General features: G+C 41.2%; 1 protein-coding gene across 1 annotated transcript in view; it reads left to right on the forward strand.

The window, feature by feature from the left end:
- Positions 1 to 17,583, forward strand: part of LOC122750750 (butyrophilin-like protein 3) — a 36,904-nt gene that overhangs the window by 10,817 nt on the left and 8,504 nt on the right. The window contains exons 3-4 of the mRNA XM_043997560.1: positions 1,299 to 1,643; positions 13,944 to 14,297. Of these exons, the coding sequence (XP_043853495.1) occupies positions 1,299 to 1,643; positions 13,944 to 14,297 (699 nt within the window). The remainder of the gene's footprint in view (positions 1 to 1,298; positions 1,644 to 13,943; positions 14,298 to 17,583) is intronic.

Genomic DNA, 17,583 nt, shown 5'->3' on the forward strand with positions numbered 1-17,583 from the left:
AGCCAGTATAAAATACCTAACCCTCATTTCATAAGCACAGCAGCTAAGGTTTAGGCTGGGTAGTATGTGCTTAACATGACATGACAGAAGCAGTAAATGAATCTCAATATTCTGATGTCCAGGTGAAAACTTCCCAGAATTTTGCTTCTCTCTGGCTTACAGAACTTCTCTGACTTCTGTCCTATCCAGAAGGAAGAAGAGGCATTAAGTGAAGTCTGAAAGGCTATTTTTTCTGGGCAGATTTCCTTTAGGATCTCAATAAAGCACTTTCTAAACCCTCTCTCTCTTCCCCAACAAGGAGACCAACATGTGCTGGTGATTAAGGCAATCCCTGGGCCTGAAGGAAAGCCACTGTTGGGGAAGAAGGAGCAAGAGTGAAAGGTTTGGAGTAAAGCTTCAGGCCAAGCCAGGTCAAGGACCAGAGTTTGCATGGAGATGCCACGTACAAGACACTTTGGAATACAGGAACCTGGATAGAGGTTTCATCTAGAAATATCTGCCAGGGTTACAAGAAGCACAGGACCAGCAGTGTCGATGAAATGAGTGTCTGATGTGCTCTGTCTTTTAATCCAAGCAATGAGCATTCCCCACTCCTGGCTCCCTATGATGGGCAGACTTTTGAAGGTCCTAGTGTCTATACTAAGACCTGCTCTCTTGTGTGAGTGAGCTTATGACAACAAATGCCCTCCATAGATTCAAGGGTCCCATCACTTCTAATCCAAGAAAAAAGAAAGTTTTGAATGAGTCATCAAAGGAACAGCTATTTTTCTCCTTTTGACAAAGAGGCAAAAAATAAAAACAATTCAGGTGTTTGTGGACTCTGTACTCCAGAGGTTCAGGGAGATTCTCCCCAGTGACATATATAACAAAAATGGAAAACAAAGATAGAATCATAGCTTTAGAACTATGAAAGGGCCCCAGAGATCATAGAATTCAATCCCTTTTATTTTACTGAAGGAAGAGAGTTCCAGAAAGGTCTAGTGACTTGTCCAAGGTCACACAGCCAGTTAATAGAAGAGCTAATATTTGAACTCAAATCCTTTCCTTCCAGGTCCAGTCACCCAGGATGCCATGACTATAGTAATGCCTAGGAAGCTCCCCACATTTCCATAATCACATTCCTCCTCCCCACACTGAGCTGCACTGCTCTGTCACATGGAGGTCTCCCATAGCTCTCTGGTTCAGTTGCATAGCAACAGAATAAGGGCAGGTCCAACATCAGCCCAGACCAGCCCTGTTCACTCCACCACCCAGTGTTCTCTGATTCTCTTCTGTTTTGTCCCTGGTTCTCCACACAGGAACATTCACAGTATGTGGCCCTCAGGCCCAACCCACTCTGGCCTGGGTGGGGAAAGATGTCCCATTCTCCTGTCATCTCTCCCCTAAAATGGATGCTCAAGGAATGACTGTGAAGTGGGTCAGAGGCCCACTGGTTGTGCACCTGTACCGCATGGGGCAGGAGGTGGAGGAAGTCCAGGCCCCTACATTCCAAGGGAGGACAACACTGCTGAGACAGGACATGGCTGAAGGGAAGGTGACCCTGAGAATCCACCAGGTCCAGCTCTCTGATGCTGGCCAGTACACGTGCTATTTCCAGGCAGGCCCCTTGTACAGTGAGGCCAACTTTGACCTCCTGGTAGCAGGTAGGTCCCACCTGGGTCATGGGTTCCCTCTAGAGTTAGAAGGGACATTCACACTATTGGCATTAGTACAGAGCTTTAGAGTATGAAAAGTATTTTCCATTCATTGTCTCAATAGAGTCTCCCAACTACCTCGTGCGTTAGTCTTTCTATCCCAGGGACTACCCAGGCCCCCACTGACTGAGGGCCAGATCTGTCATATTTCAGCCTCTCAGGGTCTTCTGGTCCTTTAAGAAGGCTTGAAGGGTGTCCAGACTCTCTATAATTGGCTCAAACCCTGACCAGTGATGTTCCCCCAGTTTTACAGGCTCTTCTGTACCTTTATTCCATGTAACAACTTAATAGTCAGATTAGTTTTTAGAGAGTAATATATCATCCTACAGTGTCATAGAACAAATGTGCAAATGACACTTTCCCTGACACCTGAGGACATTTTATCTTCCCCATACAGGCCATCTCAATCTCTGTACAATATGGGAACTGGGCTAAGCTATAAACCTAAACTTGCTCCATCCCTCATTCTTCCAGTCTCATCAAATTCCAAGTCCAAAGCCCTCCTTGGACCGAAGTTCCAGCCACCCTGACTTCTCAGGGCTTTCCTTTTCTGGCAGCAACATTTGGGCTTGATGCCTCCTTCCAAGGTCACCTTGATTTCCATCTGGGCATGATGGGGAATCCATTACCTATTCTAGAAGTGAAAAGGACCAACAAATAGATCCCACCCATTCCCTAATCCTGTTGCTGGAGGGCCACAGGGTCTAGATTGGAGAAGGAAAAAGACATTTCTTACCCAGTTCAGTTTGTAGTACCTGTGCTGTTAGTGAACAGGACCTCCTGGTCACAGCTGAAATGAAATAAAGACTGGGGGGAAGCAGAGTGAGGAGAAAGTGGAGAGACAGAGACAGAAAAAGAGAAATGGAGAAACAGAGATGGAGATGTAGACAGAGAGACAGAGCGAGACAGGGAGGCAGAGACAAAGATATAGACACACAGTCACAGAGGCACAGAGATAGAGAGTAGCAGAGAGAATGACAGAAAAAGAAGAAGAGAATACCAGTCTGGTAGTTTTCAAGTGATAACCTCTTCCAGTTAAGCAGCCAATAGAAATAGATTTTTCCCACTCAAATGGGAAAAGGAAAAGGAAAAGTCTCAGGTTCCTAGCATCTCCCACATGGGTTCCTCCATGTTAGGTCAGCTGGGCAGGCACAAAGTAAAACTCCCTTGGTGCTGCCCCTTCCATTTCAAATATTTGCATCCTTATCCAATAGGCAGGGGTGATCTTGAACCCAGTTCCTATCCCCAGTTTAGAACAATCCTCTGCAGTCTCTAGGGAGCCAGAAGCTACTTTGATTCACATCCTTTCCCAGTGCCTACAGAGGGAACCTTAGAGCTGTCAAAGCTACAATACCATAAACAATCCCACAAGTTCAGATGAAAATCACAATCATCTCCAAATCCAACGTATAAAACAAGAAACATTTAACAACGATGACAAAATATTAGTGCCTCTTTTGCCCTCACTTTTCAGGCCCTTTCTCATCCTCTCTCTCTTAAAAAAAAAGAAAGAGCAAAGACAAAGAAAAATGGATGCCCTTGTTGGATGGAAGGCCAAGTGAGACTGAACTTCTAAATCACATCAAGCTCTCCCCACAGGGAGATCATTCAGGCCTGGGGTTTTCCTGCTGACAGGTTGGAGGGACCTGTTATCTGACCTGGACCTTAGAGAACTGGGATAACCATTCTCCTTCCTCTAAAGGCACCAGAGAGGTTTGCCATTTTCTTCTCTGCCTCATTTTATAGATGAGGAAACTGAGACAAACAGGCTGAAGTGACTTGCCCAGTGTCACAAAACTAGTAAGTGTCTAAGGTCAGTCAGGTCTTCCTGACTCCAGACCCAGTGCTCTATCCACTGCACCAGCTAAATACCCTAAAAAGCACGATACACATGGGATCTGTTATTATTGTGGTTGCCATTATTATTTGTTAACCATCTACTGTTTTTATGGCCCCACACTTAGTGCTGAGAGAGGTACAATGTTTATAGTAAACCAGGACCCTGACCTCAAGGAGCTTTGTCAATAGTCAGAGAAAGGAGGGCATTCCAGGCAGGGGAGACAGCCAATGAGAATGCCCAGAGCTGAGAGATGGGGTATCTTGTTTGTGGATTAGCCAGGAAGCTTTTGTCAGTGGATTGAAAAGTACGTGTTGATGAGTAAGACATAAAAAGACTGGGATTGTAGGAGGGGTCTGGGTTCTGAAGACTTTTAATGCCAAACAGAATTTTGAATTTGCTTTCTGAGGCGATAGGGAGCCACTAGAGTAGAGTATTATGGTCAAACTTGGACTTTAGGGAAATCACTTTAGAGTCTGGATGGAGGGTGGATTTGATTTGGGAGATACTTGAAGCAGGCAGACCTACCAGCAGACAATTAGGCATGAGGTGATGAGGGACTGCACTAGAATGGTGGCAGTGTCGGGGGATGTTCCAAAGGTGAGATCCACAGGTCTTGGCAACAGATTGGAAATTGGCAGGGGGGGGGGCAGAGATAGTGAGGATTTCCGGATGACTTCTAAGTTGTGTCAGTCTCCTCATCTTGAGGTTTGCCTCAAAAAAAATGGGAGGATGGTATTGCCCTCTCCAGTTATATTGAAGGGAGGATGTGGGGAGGGTCTGGGGGGAAATATAATGAGTTCTGTTTGGGCCATATTGAGATTAAGATGTCTACTGGAAATCCCCAGATGTCTGAAAGGCAGTTAGACATCTAACATTGGAGAGCAGTAGACATACTGGGGCAAGAAAGGTAGGCTTGAGAATTATCAGCATAGAGACAATAATTAAATCCATGGAAGCTGATAAAATAACCAAAGTGAAATCATATAGAGGAAGAAGAGAAGAGCCCTGGGTACAGAACTCTGAGAGACACCTATAATTTGAGGGGAGGATCTGATTGAGGATCTAAAAAGGGAGACAAAGAAGGAGCAGTCAGATAGGTAGGAGGAATACCAGGAGAGAGAGACCCTGATGAGACAATTGAATATTAGAGAGACTTAGTTTCTGGGTAATTTAATCACTTTTAAAATAAGGCAGGCAGGTTATTAATAAAAGCATAATCATTTGTCCATCTCTCTCAGACCAAAGACAATCATGGTAGCAGGGTTCAAGGCTTATATATACTCATGAAACAGCAGATGGTTCATCAGGCAGCAATCAAATCTAATTGGTTAATGTAATTGGAGGTAGGCTATATTAAGATGAATGTTTATATCAGACTTCCCCCAGCTTTGGGCTATCAATTCAAAGAATGTTTACCCTTTTCAGTGGGTGGGCTAAGTGATCCCCCCCTGTTATCTAGACAAATAGAGCCCTCTCCACCTAAATTTGAGTAGAACACAATGAGCTTCCCCACCTTAAATTCCTTGCAAACTTGGCATGAGTCTGACAAAGATGAAGAAATTCAATGCAATCTTATTATCAAGGATAAACTGGACCTCTGGAAGTAGGGCTTTAGAAGAACGGGGAGCTCTAAATCTCCACAGGATATTGGTTATAAATAAGAATTTCTCATACTGAATACCTAGAGGGAAGAGAGTATCATATAGGAAAGGGATCAACAGTGTTAGAGACTTCAGAGAGAACAAGAAAAAGGAGGATTGAGAAAAGGCCTCTACATTTGGCAGCTAAGTGATCATCAGCAACTCTGGAGAGAGCAGCCTCAGTGGAATGATGAGGCCAGAATGTAAGGGGTTAATAAGAAAGGAGGAGGAGGGGAAGGGGAGGCACCTATTGTAGAAGGCCTTTTGGAAGAATTGAGCTACAAAAGTCAGGGGAGATATAGGGAGTTAGGTACTCATTTATCCCTATCTTACAGCTGAGGAAACTGAGGCAGAGAAAGATTAGATTGCTTGCCCAGCATCACTCAGCTAGTGTCTGAGATCAGGTTCAAACTCAGGTCTTCCTGACTGTATGGACTGTGCCACCTAGTGACCTCATGAGCAAAGGCACGTTTGCTGAGAAGAGTTAGTGTCTTTAGGAGATGTTGAATTGTCCAGTCTACCCAGAGCCCAGAGTACCAGGAGGGGAGGCAAATACAATATAGGAAAGGCAGTATGGCACCAGACCATAGAGGGCTTTGAATGCCAGGAGAACAATTCTGAGCTTTACTCAGAAGGAAGTAGAAAGATATTTCAAGAGAGATATAGATAACATGAGCATAGAGCCCAGCCTGAGTGGGAAAGGGGAGGTATTGGGGGTGGAGATCTAGAGTTAAGAAGACATGTAGGTCACCTAGTCAATCATCAAACATTCATTAAAGACTTAAGGCAGTGAGGTGGGAGAGCAGATGGGCCTACTTGGAGCTATATACACAGGAGCTCTAATCTTGCCAGACATTTACTACCTATAGGACACTGTGAAAATCACTTAAACTCTCTCAGATTCAGTTTCCTCATCGATAATATAGGAACAGTAATAACTATCAGGTCCATAGCATTTGAATGTCTGCAAAGGACTTGATGAAAATTACTGTTTTTTATCTTCAACCCTGGGAGATGGGTACAATTTCTAACCCAGTTTTACTAATAAGTAAACTGAGACAGACAAAAAATGCAGTTAAGTGGCTTGCCCATTTCACACAACCAGTAAATATCTGATGTTGGATTGATCAGAACTAAGGTCTCCTTCCTCCAAGTCCTATGCTCTACTTACTCACCTGCCACCTACTTACCTTATTATTTTTTTTTATTTTCGTGGGGCAATGGGGGTTAAATGACTTGCCCAGGGCCACACAGCTAGTAAATGTCAAGTGTCTGAGGCTGGATTTGAACTCAGGTCCTCCTGAATCCAGGGCCAGTGCTTTATCCAGTGCATCACCTAGTTGCCCCCTATAGTGTTATTATTACTAGAGTTGTTGTAAGGATCATAATTAAAAGCACTTAGCACAGCTCCTGGCACACAGTAGGTGTAACAGGAATGTTAGCAATTCTTATTATTATCATGTTCCAGGCATTATTGTAAGCTTTGGGGGTAAAAAGATAAACCAAAAGATGGCCTCAAGTAGCTCACATTGGGATGGGAGAAACAACATGACAATAGCTGCCCATATCAGACATAGAAAAGGCCAATGGAGGCATCTTGAGGGGAACCAGAAGTAGATGAGATATGAAGGAGAACCAGACCTGGCCTCTTGCAGAAAGAAGAATTGAATCTGGAATTAAGTCTGGAATTCTAGGCAGGAGGTATAGCCAGTACAAAGACACAGAGGTAGGGGGGATATGAGGAAGAGTAAGACCAGTTTGACAGGACCATACAACATATGAAATAAAACAATGTGATTAGGATGGAATGGGAGATTGGGGCTAGGCAATTATATTTGACCCTACAATCACAAGGGAGTCATTAAAGTTTCTTGAGTAGGGAGTAACATAGGACCTACCCTTCAGGAAAAACAAAACAAAACACTTTGTACCATGGCAGATGAGTGAAGGATGGATTGGAGGGGGAGAGATTTGATGCAAGGATACCAGTGAAAGGCTATGGTAGTTATTCCAGGGGAGAGATGATAAGGAGAAAACAAGGGTGGGGACTACCTAAGTGGAGGGGAGAGGTAGGAAGTGAAAATGTTGTGGAGGCAGAAACTTCCAGAACTTACAACATCCTGCATACATTGGGAGGTAAGGATGGCACCAAGTATGTGACCTTCAACATATTGAAAGAATGCTGGTGTCCTCAATAGTAGTAGGAATGGAGGCAGAGACAAGATGGCAGAGAGAAGCCAGGAAGTTGCCTGAGCTCTCCCAAATTTCCCTCTGAAACAAGATTAAATTAGCCTCTAAATGAATTCTGGAGCTTCAGAATCTAGAAAAAGGTAGAGTAAAATAATCTTCCAGCTTAAGACAACCTGGAAGGTCTTCAGGAAAGGTCTGCCTCACCTAGGTAAAAGGGGAGAACAGCTCAGTGCAGAGGGTGTCTGGACAAGCCACAGAAGCTCTTAGCCATAGCACAGATCAGCAGCTGAGGACTCTCAGGCCTAGCATAGCAACCTAGTGGCACAGCAGGACAGTTGTGAGGCCCCCATCTTCAACACAAGAGACAATCTTCAAACTGGGGTATCTGCTACCCAACAGGTGCAACTAGGCTAGGGTACCCTGGTTCAGTAAAGAAGCTGTAAGCTTCTGAGGCCTCAGAGAAGAAAGGCAGTGACTAGTACCCTGGCCCCCAGCAAAAGAAGTTTGCAACAGAGCATTCTTACTTCAAGACTAGAGGTCAATTTTAAAAAGCAAGAAATAAGCAAAAATATGAATAAGAAACAGAAATGATCACCATAGAAAATTTCTATTGCGGCAGGGAGGACTAAAACAAACTCAGAGGAGGTCAACAATGTCAAAATGCCTACATGCAAAGCCTTAAAGGGGAGGGAGAATTGGTCTCAAAAAGCCCTCTTGGAAGAGTTCAAAAAGGATTTTGTAAACTAAATTAGAGAGGTAGAAGAAAAATTGGGAAAAGAAATGAGAGTTATGCAAGAGAGAATTAATACCTTGTAAAAAGAAAATAATGCCTTAAAAATACAAATGGACAAATGGAAAAGTAGGTGCAAAAGCTGACCAGGGGGAAAAAATCTTTAAGAATCAGAATTGGGCAGATGGAAACTAATGACTCAATGAGAGAACAGGAAGAAGTAAAGCAGAATCTAAAGAATATAAAAGTAGAAGAAAATTCAAAATACCTCTTCAGAAAAACGAGAGACCTGGAAAATACATTGAGGACGGAAAACTTAAGAATAATTTGACTATCTGAGGACCATGATCAAAAAAAGAGTCTGGACAGCATATTTCATGAAATTATCAAGAACTGCCTCAATGTTTTAGAACCAGAGGAAAAAGTAGTCATTGAAAGAATCCATCAATCACCTCCTGAAAGAAATCCCCAAAGGAAAACTCCAAAGACTATCATAGCCAAATTCCAAAATTATCAATTAAAGGAGAAAATACTGCAAGCAGCCAGAAAGAAACAATTTGAATAACAAGGAGTAACAATCAGGATTACACAGGACAAGGCAGCCTCAACGTTAAAGGATTGGAGGGCTTGAAATATGATATTCTGGATGGCAGAGGAACTTGGATTAAAACCAAGAATGTACTACCTAGCAAAAAAAAGCATATTTTTTTTTCAGAGGAAATGATGGACATTCAACAAAATAGGAGTCTTTAAAACATCCCTAATGAAAAGCCCAGAAGGGGATGTAAAATTCAATATATAAATACAAGACTCAAGAAAAGCATAACAAGGTTAAGCAGGGGGAAAATATGTTATTCAATAAAGTTAAAATGTTTACATTCCTAAACAGGAAGAAGATACTCATAACTCTTGACAACTGTATCTCTTTATGATACAAAGTATTTGGAAAAAATAGGTGAAGAAGGAATCCTACCAAATTCTTTATATGAGACAAATGTGATACTGTTTTATGGAAAAGTTCATCCCATTTACATTCACAGTTATGATTATTAACTGTATTTCCTGGATCCTACTTTTCTCCTTGTTTATACTTTTCTTCTCCCTTCCCCCTGTCCCTTCTCACCAAAACAGAGAAAGAAAATTATAGACCAATTTCCCTAATGAATATTGACGCAAAAATTCTAAATAGAGTATTATCAAAGAGATTACAGTAATTTATCACCAGGATAATACACTATGACCATGTGGAATTTATACCAGGAATGTAGGGCTGGTTCAATATTAGGAAAACTATCAACATAATCAACTATATCAATAACAGAACTAACTAAAACCATATAATTATCTCAATAGATGTAGATGTAGGTTTTTGACAAAATACAGCACCCATTCCTATTAAAAACACTAGAAAGCATAGGAAAAAATGGAGCTTTCCTTGAGATGACAAACATTATCTATCTAAACCCTTAAGCAAGCATTATATGCAATGGGAATGAATTAGAAACTTTCCCAATAAGATCAGGGATGAAACAAGGATGCCCATTATCACCAACATTATTCAATATGGTACTAGAAGTGTTAGCCTTAGCAATAAGAAATGAAAAAGAAATTGAAGGAATTAAAGTAGGCAAGGAGGACAACAAAACTCCTTTCAGATGATATGATGTTATACTTAGAGAATTCCAAAGAATCAACTAAAAAATTACTTGAAAAAATTAACAACATTAATGAAGTTGCAGGATATAAAATAAACCCACATAAATCATCAACATTTCTATATATGACCAACAAAGCCCAGCAGCAAGAGATAGAAAGAGAGATTCCACTTAAAATAAATATAGACAATATAAAAAACAATTGGGAGTCTACTTGACAAGACAAATCTAGGAACTCTATGAACACAATTATAAAACACTTTTTCACACAAATAAAATAAGATCTAAACAAATGGAAAAATATTAAATGCTCATGGGTAGGCCATGATAATATAATAAAAGTGACAATTCTACCCAGATTAATTTACTTATTCAGTGTCAGATCAATCAAACTATCAAAAATTTATTTCATTGAGCTAGGAAAAATAACAACAAAATTCATCTGGAAGAACAAAAGGTCAAGAATATCAAGAGAATCAATGGGAAAACATGCAAAATAAGGTGGCCTACCTATAACAGATCTAAAACAATATTATAAAGCAACAATCATCAAAACTATCTGGTACTGGCTAAGAAATAGAGTGATGGATCAGTGAAATATATTAGGCACACAAAACACAGAAGTAAATGAATATAGCAAACTCTTGTTTGATAAACTCAAAAGACTCTAGCCTCTGGCACAAGAACTCACTATTTGACAAAAACTTCTGGGAAAGCTAGAAAATAGTATGGCAGAAACTAGGCATATATCTTATACTGTATACCAAAGTAAAGTCAAAATGAGTACATGACCTATACATAAAAAGGTGATACCATCAGTAAATTAGAAAAGGAAGGAATGGTTTACTTGTCAGATCTAAGGAAAGAGGAAGAATATATGACCAAAGATGAGATAGAGAACATTATGAAGTGCAAAATGGATCATTTTTATTATGTTAAGTTAAAAAGGTTTTGCACAAACAAAACCAATGCAAGCAAGATTAGAAGGAAGGCAGAACGTTGGGGAACAGTTTTTACAGCCACCATTTCTAATAAAGGCCTCATTTCTAAAATATATAGAAAATTGAATCAAATATATGAGAATACAAGTCATTCCCCAATTGAGAAATGGTCAAAGGATCTGAACAGGCAATTTTCAGATAAAGAAACTAAAGCTATCTACAGCCATATGAAAAATTGTCTTCAATCACTACTGATTAGAGAAATGCATAAATCTTTTGGAATAATCATGGATCATTTTATTGCTAAGAGCTAAGTCTATTTTGTAAGCCACAATGGTAAAATATAGGCAGGGATTCTCCCAAATTCCACTACAATTTTAAAATAATGCCTCAAAACAAATTCTGGAGTAGCACCACCAACAAAAGGATAGGGTGAAACAATTTCACAGCCCAAGACAACTTGAAATCTTGGCAGGAAAGATCTGTCTCACTGGGGTCTAAGTGGAGCATAATCCCATGCAGGCTTTAGGGGTGCCTTCAATAAGCAGCAGTAGCAGCTTCAGAAGTCTCAGCCCACAGTTGATAAGTAGGACAACTAGTAAGAAAGAGATTACAGGGGAACCCATGCAAGTACTGGGTATAAGACTCTGTTGATTACCCACACTCAGTTCTGGGTCCCAGTGCCAGTCCATGAAAGAATACGAGCTCACTAGAGCATGCAGCTTCGGGATACTGGGAACCTTATTCGGTTTGAGGACAGAAAAGAGTGCTTATGTATGCTCACAGAAATGAGTACACCACAGTAACAGCAATATTGTGTGATGATCAACAGTGATAGACTTGGCTCTTCTCAGCAGTGCATTGATCCAAAACAATTTCAAAGAACTCATGATAGAAAATGTTCTCCACATCCAGAAAAAAAGAATTTTGGATTCTGAGGACAGATTGAACCATACTGTTTCTACTTTTTGGCTATTTTTTTTCCTTCTTTTTTGAGGTTTTTCCCTTGTGCTCTGATTCTTCTTTCACAATATGACTAATGCAGACCTATGTTTAATGTGATTGTACATATATAACCAATATCATATTGTTTTCCTTCTTGGGGAGGGGGGAGGGAAGGGAGGGTGGGAGAAAACTTTGGAACTAAAAATCCCATGAAAATAAATGTTGAAAGATATCTTTACATGTAACTGGAAAATAATAAAATACTGAGTACAAGCCAGGACACCAGAGAGACTATACCTCTCCTTAGATCATACTACTTTGGAAGCAAGGAAAACTTACAAACCACTAGAACTTTCTCTAAATAAAGCAGCATGAAAAACATGAAACTTGACATACTGCCCCCTCACCCTGGGAGCAGAGCCAAACTTTAATATAAAGTTAAAAGTCAAGAAATAAATTGGAAACAACGAGCAAACAATAACAACAAATAACCTATGGTAAGTTACTATGGTGACAATGAAAACAAAAACACAAACTTAGACAACAAAATCCAAAGAGCTACATCAAACCTCAAAGTAAAAGGTGCATAGTAGAGCTACCCAGCAACAGTTTCTAGATCTCAAAAAAAGATTTGAAAAATCAAATAAGAGAGAGAGAGAGAGAGAGAGAGAGAGAGAGAGAGAGAGAGAGAGAGAAATTGCGAAATGAAATGAGGGTGATACAAAAAAAAAACAGCCTGATAAAGGACACACACACACACACACACACACACACACACACACACACACACACAAAATACTGAAGAAAAAATATAGAATTGGCCAAATGGCAAAAGAGGCACAAAAATCCACTAAAGAGAACTCCTTAAAAAGCAGAATTGGCCAAAGGGATAAAGATGTACAAAAATTCACTGAAGATCTTAAAAGCAAGGGAGACTGGAATGCCCTAAATCTTCTGAAGTATCTGGGTTCATCAAAGGAAATTATTATGGGAAAGTATCCTGTCATTCAAAACTCAACCTTGAACCAAGAGAAAGGATATACACTGCAGGTGACAGTTGAGTACTTATGAAATCATCTCCACAAAAGGATCAAAGAATTAAAATTCCAAGGCTCTTTTTCAAAGTCCATCATTTTTACAGAGGAAGAAATTGCAGCACAGAGAATAAATGAATAAATAAGTAACAGGGAAGCACCTAATTAGCTCATTGAAAAGCTAGAAGTAAAAGAAAACCATTTATTAAGTACATACTACATGCCAAGCAGTAGATGTACAAATATAAAAGTGAGAGTGGCCCTTCCCTCAGGGAGCTTACATTCCAACAGGAGAGACAACAGGAAGAGAGGAGTGATGGCTTAGGAAAGGAACTGTGGTTTTGGGACTTTAGGGAGTGGGACAGCAGGGCAGTCAATTGACACCCTTTCCTCAGAGTCAATGCTTATTTTTTTATTCCTTTACAGTGCTTAGAGCAAGATGAGGAAAGGTAAGGAGAGGAGCTGTGGGGAGATGATGCACCCCCTGCATCAGGGCGGAACCTGACCAAGAAAAGGAGTCTGAAAGGGGTCAGGGGAAAGAACTTGCCTGCAGTCACAGAGGAGCATGATGGCTGAGCCAGGTCCAGAAGCCATCCTCCAACTCTCATGGAATCTTTTCATTACAGTTCTTGAGTGTCTGGATATCTCTAGGAGGGATAGGCATCTTAAGCCATGCTCTGCCATAAAACCTTAGCAGGAATGAGTGACTTTTGCAATGCTAGTTGGGGAAGAGTCAGAATATGATACCAGGCAAACTTATCCATCTATCCATATGACCAGTCTACCCAGCTCCCCAATGCGCTGAATTCCTCTTCCTCATAAAGACCTAACCTGGCTCTCTGGCCCACCCTCCTTTTAACTCAGCTGCACAGTCAATGTCATATAAGGGCCAGGCAAACAGCAGCCCAGGAGCCTGGGCTCCCTCTGCACTTGTAAATTACCATTGGGCAGTGGCTGAGCAGAAGCTAATGCAATGCCTCCCTTCAGGCCACTGGTGGAAGGTGTTACATTCCTCCCCATATCCCTAACCCTGCAGCATCCAAAAAGCTTCCCTTCCTTCCTACATATAGAGTAGTCAGGAGAAAGAGTGTCTAGTTTATAAGGGGATGTCTGGAAGAAAAGATATTTGCCCAGCAGGTAGCCCTCAGCAGAGTAGCAGCTAATCCATGGCCAGGAGTAAGAGCTTCATCTCCTAGGGCCCCATAACCACACAAAGAAATACTCTTAATCCTTGGCCTACATTGCCCTCTGATTTTCTTCTGCTCTGTCACTAGAATGTCAGAAAGGACCATTCTCAGTGACTGGCCCTGCCCAGCTTATTCAGGCCAAGCAAGGGGAAGACATCACCCTCTCCTGTGAACTCTCCCCCAAGATGAATTGTCAGCGCATGATTGTGAACTGGTGCAGAAACCAGACCCTCATGCACTGGTGCCCCAATGGAGAGAAACTGGAGGAATCCCAGAGTGCTGAGTTCCAGGGGAGGATAGAGCTGCTGAAATATAATATGGCTGAGGGGAAGGTGACCCTTAGGACCCAGCAGGTCCAGGTCTCTGACTCTGGTTTATATACTTGCCATTTCCAGTCATCCGATTATCACACTGAAGCCCACATCGAACTGCATGTAACAGGTAGGTCTTGCATGATTTATGGGTTTCTTCTGAATTTCAGACTGTTAGAGATGAAAAGATTTTAAAGAGTATTGAATCAAAGCCCCCTCATTTAACAAATTAGCAAAATGGGACACAGAGAGGGGAGGGACTTTGTACAAGATCATACAATTTCGGAATGTCTAGGCTGGGAATCAGACTCAGTTCTTCTCATTCCAGATTTGACCATTTTCTTCTCCTTGACACATCCCTTGGATCCTGCATGTGAGAAACCACAGGCTTTAAAAAAGGGACAGGGGCAGCTAGGTGGCGCAATGGATAGAGCACCGGCCCTGGAGTCAGGAGTACCTGAGTTCAAATCCGGCCTCAGACACTTTACACTTACTAGCTGTGTGACCCTGGGCAAGTCACTTAACCCCAATTGCCTCACTAAAAAAAAAAAAAAGTTGTCTAAAAAAGGGACAAACTCATTTTGGGACTCACTGCTTCAATTCTCTTCCTGAGCAAGTCACTTAACCCTCATTTGCCCCTCAAAAAAAAAAAAAAACAAAAACCATTATGGAGGCCTCCCCTCTGTCCTGAAGATCAAAAATGGGATTTCATTCTCTCTTTCAATGACACCAGGTCTCACCTGGCCCTCAAAAGCCTTCCACTGTTTGGGGTATGAAGGGTCTGAGGCCTCCTTGACTGTCATCTGCATAGCTTCCATCCACACTGACCTAGAGACAAATGTTTGTTAGCTTCCTCCTCTGAATCCAGCCCTGTGCTGGTGAGTCTGTAGAGGAGAAAAGGGAAGAAGACCTGGCCTCATGCCTTCGAGGAACTGGAGAGATATGATGTGTAACCTGCTAAAAAAAATTGTACATGGCAGAGTGGGTAGAGTGCTTACTCAGAGTCAGGAAGAACTAGGTCCAGATGCTGCCTCTGACTCGTTTTTTTTTGTTTTGTTTTGTTTTGTTGGGTTTTTTTAGTGTGGCAGTTGGGGTTAAGTGACTTGCCCAGGGTCACACAGCTAGTAAGTGTCAAGTGTCTGAGGCCGGATTTGAACTCAGGTACTCCAGAATCCAGGGCCGTTGCTCTATCCACTGTGCCACCTAGCTGCCCCAGCCTCTGACTCTTACTTTCTGTGTGGCTATGGCCAAGTCACTGAAACTCTCTTTGCCAACTTCATTATAAAAGACCTTTATAACTGTGCCCACACTGACAAAATCATAGGCCCTCAATATATTGGCACATGCACCTACATTCTTATTAGTACCAATTTAATGCATTTCAATCAATATTATTTGAAATTATAATTATGTAAAATATAGTCATTTTTTCCAACCCAAAGGAAATATGCAATGAAATTCCAAATAATGCAACCATTTCAGGAGATTCCTTCATCAAACGCTCTATAATGAAGTGATAGATCATTTGGGACGAAATCTAGTTTCACTTGAAAAACTTTTATTTTGATTCAGTTTAGTTTTATGTATGTGTGTATGTAATATATGTATGTATGCATGTATATATATATATAAAGTGTGCTTCTATGTGTGTGTCTATATATGTCTATATATATGTAGACATCTATATGTAAAATGTTTAATCTAATATGATTCTAAATGCAACAACTATTGTGTACAGGTCCCTATACTTTCGTGGAGGAGAGAGAAAATGTAGATAAGTTAGGTCACCCATCCTCAAGTTTCCAAATTTAGGAATAAGGCAACTTGGAATAAGAAAGCAAGAGACTTAACTGGAATATACAGTAGTACAAGATAAGTGCATGAGAAGGATGCAAAATAAATATGAAGAATAATGGGAAAGGTGTTAGTGTCACAGAACTCATGGAAGGCTTTTTTTTTTAGAAGTGGTGGTGATCAAATTGGACTTTAAAGGAAAAGAAGAATCAAAGGAACTCCTAGCACAGGGAACTGTGTGAGCAAAGGCATGGCAGCAGGAAGAACAGGACATTTTTAGGACACAATATCTGGTCCACTCTGACCAAAGCACAGAGTACATGGAGGAAGAAGGGATAAAGTTAGAATGGTAGGATGACACCAGAATGAAGAGATATACCCTAGTATGAAGGCTAAGATAAGCAAGGTGAACTCCACAATGAACAGCCACTGAAGCTTTTAGAGGGCAGGAATATCCTGAGCAGGGCTGTGTGCAGGACAGATTAATCTGGCAGATGATAGGGCAGAGAGAGAGTAGAAGTGGGGAAGCATGAGGAGAAGATAATAGAAGACTCAAGGCAGGAGCTAAGGAGCATTTGTGTTAGCACAGTACCGGTGAGAATAGAGGGGAATTGAGGTCTGGGAAAGCTGTTCTGGAGGCAAGATGAAGAAGAATTCACCTATGTTTTGGTGTTTGAGGTGAGGGAGACAGTGAGCATTAGAGATTCCTCAGATAACAGGGGAATGGGTGAATCATGGTACCTCTGATTTTTAAAAATTGGTGAAATCAGAAAGAAGGACTGATTTAAGAAGGACAATAATAAATTCTGTGTGTGATATAGAGAGTATGAGGTAATGAAAACACATCTGGATGGAGAAGTCCTGAAGGAAGATAGAGATGAGGGTCTTGAGCACAGAAGAAAAGCAGGGTTGGAGATGGAAATTGGAAAGTCATGTGGTCTTATGTGGCAATTTAAATTATGGAAGGAATAAAATTGTCGAGTACAATTTTTGAGAGAGAATAGGGTCAAAGTTAGAACCTGGATTAACATCCACCTTATCTTAGTCAGATGGGTATAAAGACTGCAAAAAAAATAGTATACAAGGAAAATGACTAAGAAGGGGTCAGGGTGACCAATAACATCAGATACTCCAGAGAGGTCACTGATAATGAGATCTCATAGGAAGTCCATAGGATCCATTTATTAGGAGGTGAATAACGATTTTGGAGAGAACATTTGAATAGAATAGTGTAGGGGAGAAAGCCAGATTAAAGGGCATAGAAGAGAAAGTGTTTCTATGAGGTACTGGAGACTTTTGGGGGATAGGCAAATTTCTCTCCAGTTTTAGCAATGAAAAGATAATTACTGGAAGGAGCTAAAAACATTTGGAAAGCCTTTGGTCTGGGACATCATCATGATGCTTTTAAGCCAATGGAAGTAGTCATTGAAGAAGGAGATGCTGAAGATGTGTGAGACAGGGAATGATTATGTAGCAGGGTACTAACAGAGGGAAGGAGGAAAGGGGACAGAATCAGTGGCACAGGGAGAAGAATCAGTCTTAATGAGCCAGGGCTTCTCTCCTTTGGTGTCCAGAGGAAGAGGAGAGATTGAGTAATGATGAAGAGGAGCTCTGAAGAAGGA

This window comes from Dromiciops gliroides, chromosome 3, assembly GCF_019393635.1.
Source record: "Dromiciops gliroides isolate mDroGli1 chromosome 3, mDroGli1.pri, whole genome shotgun sequence".
In the NCBI taxonomy this organism is placed as follows: Eukaryota; Metazoa; Chordata; class Mammalia; order Microbiotheria; family Microbiotheriidae; genus Dromiciops; species Dromiciops gliroides.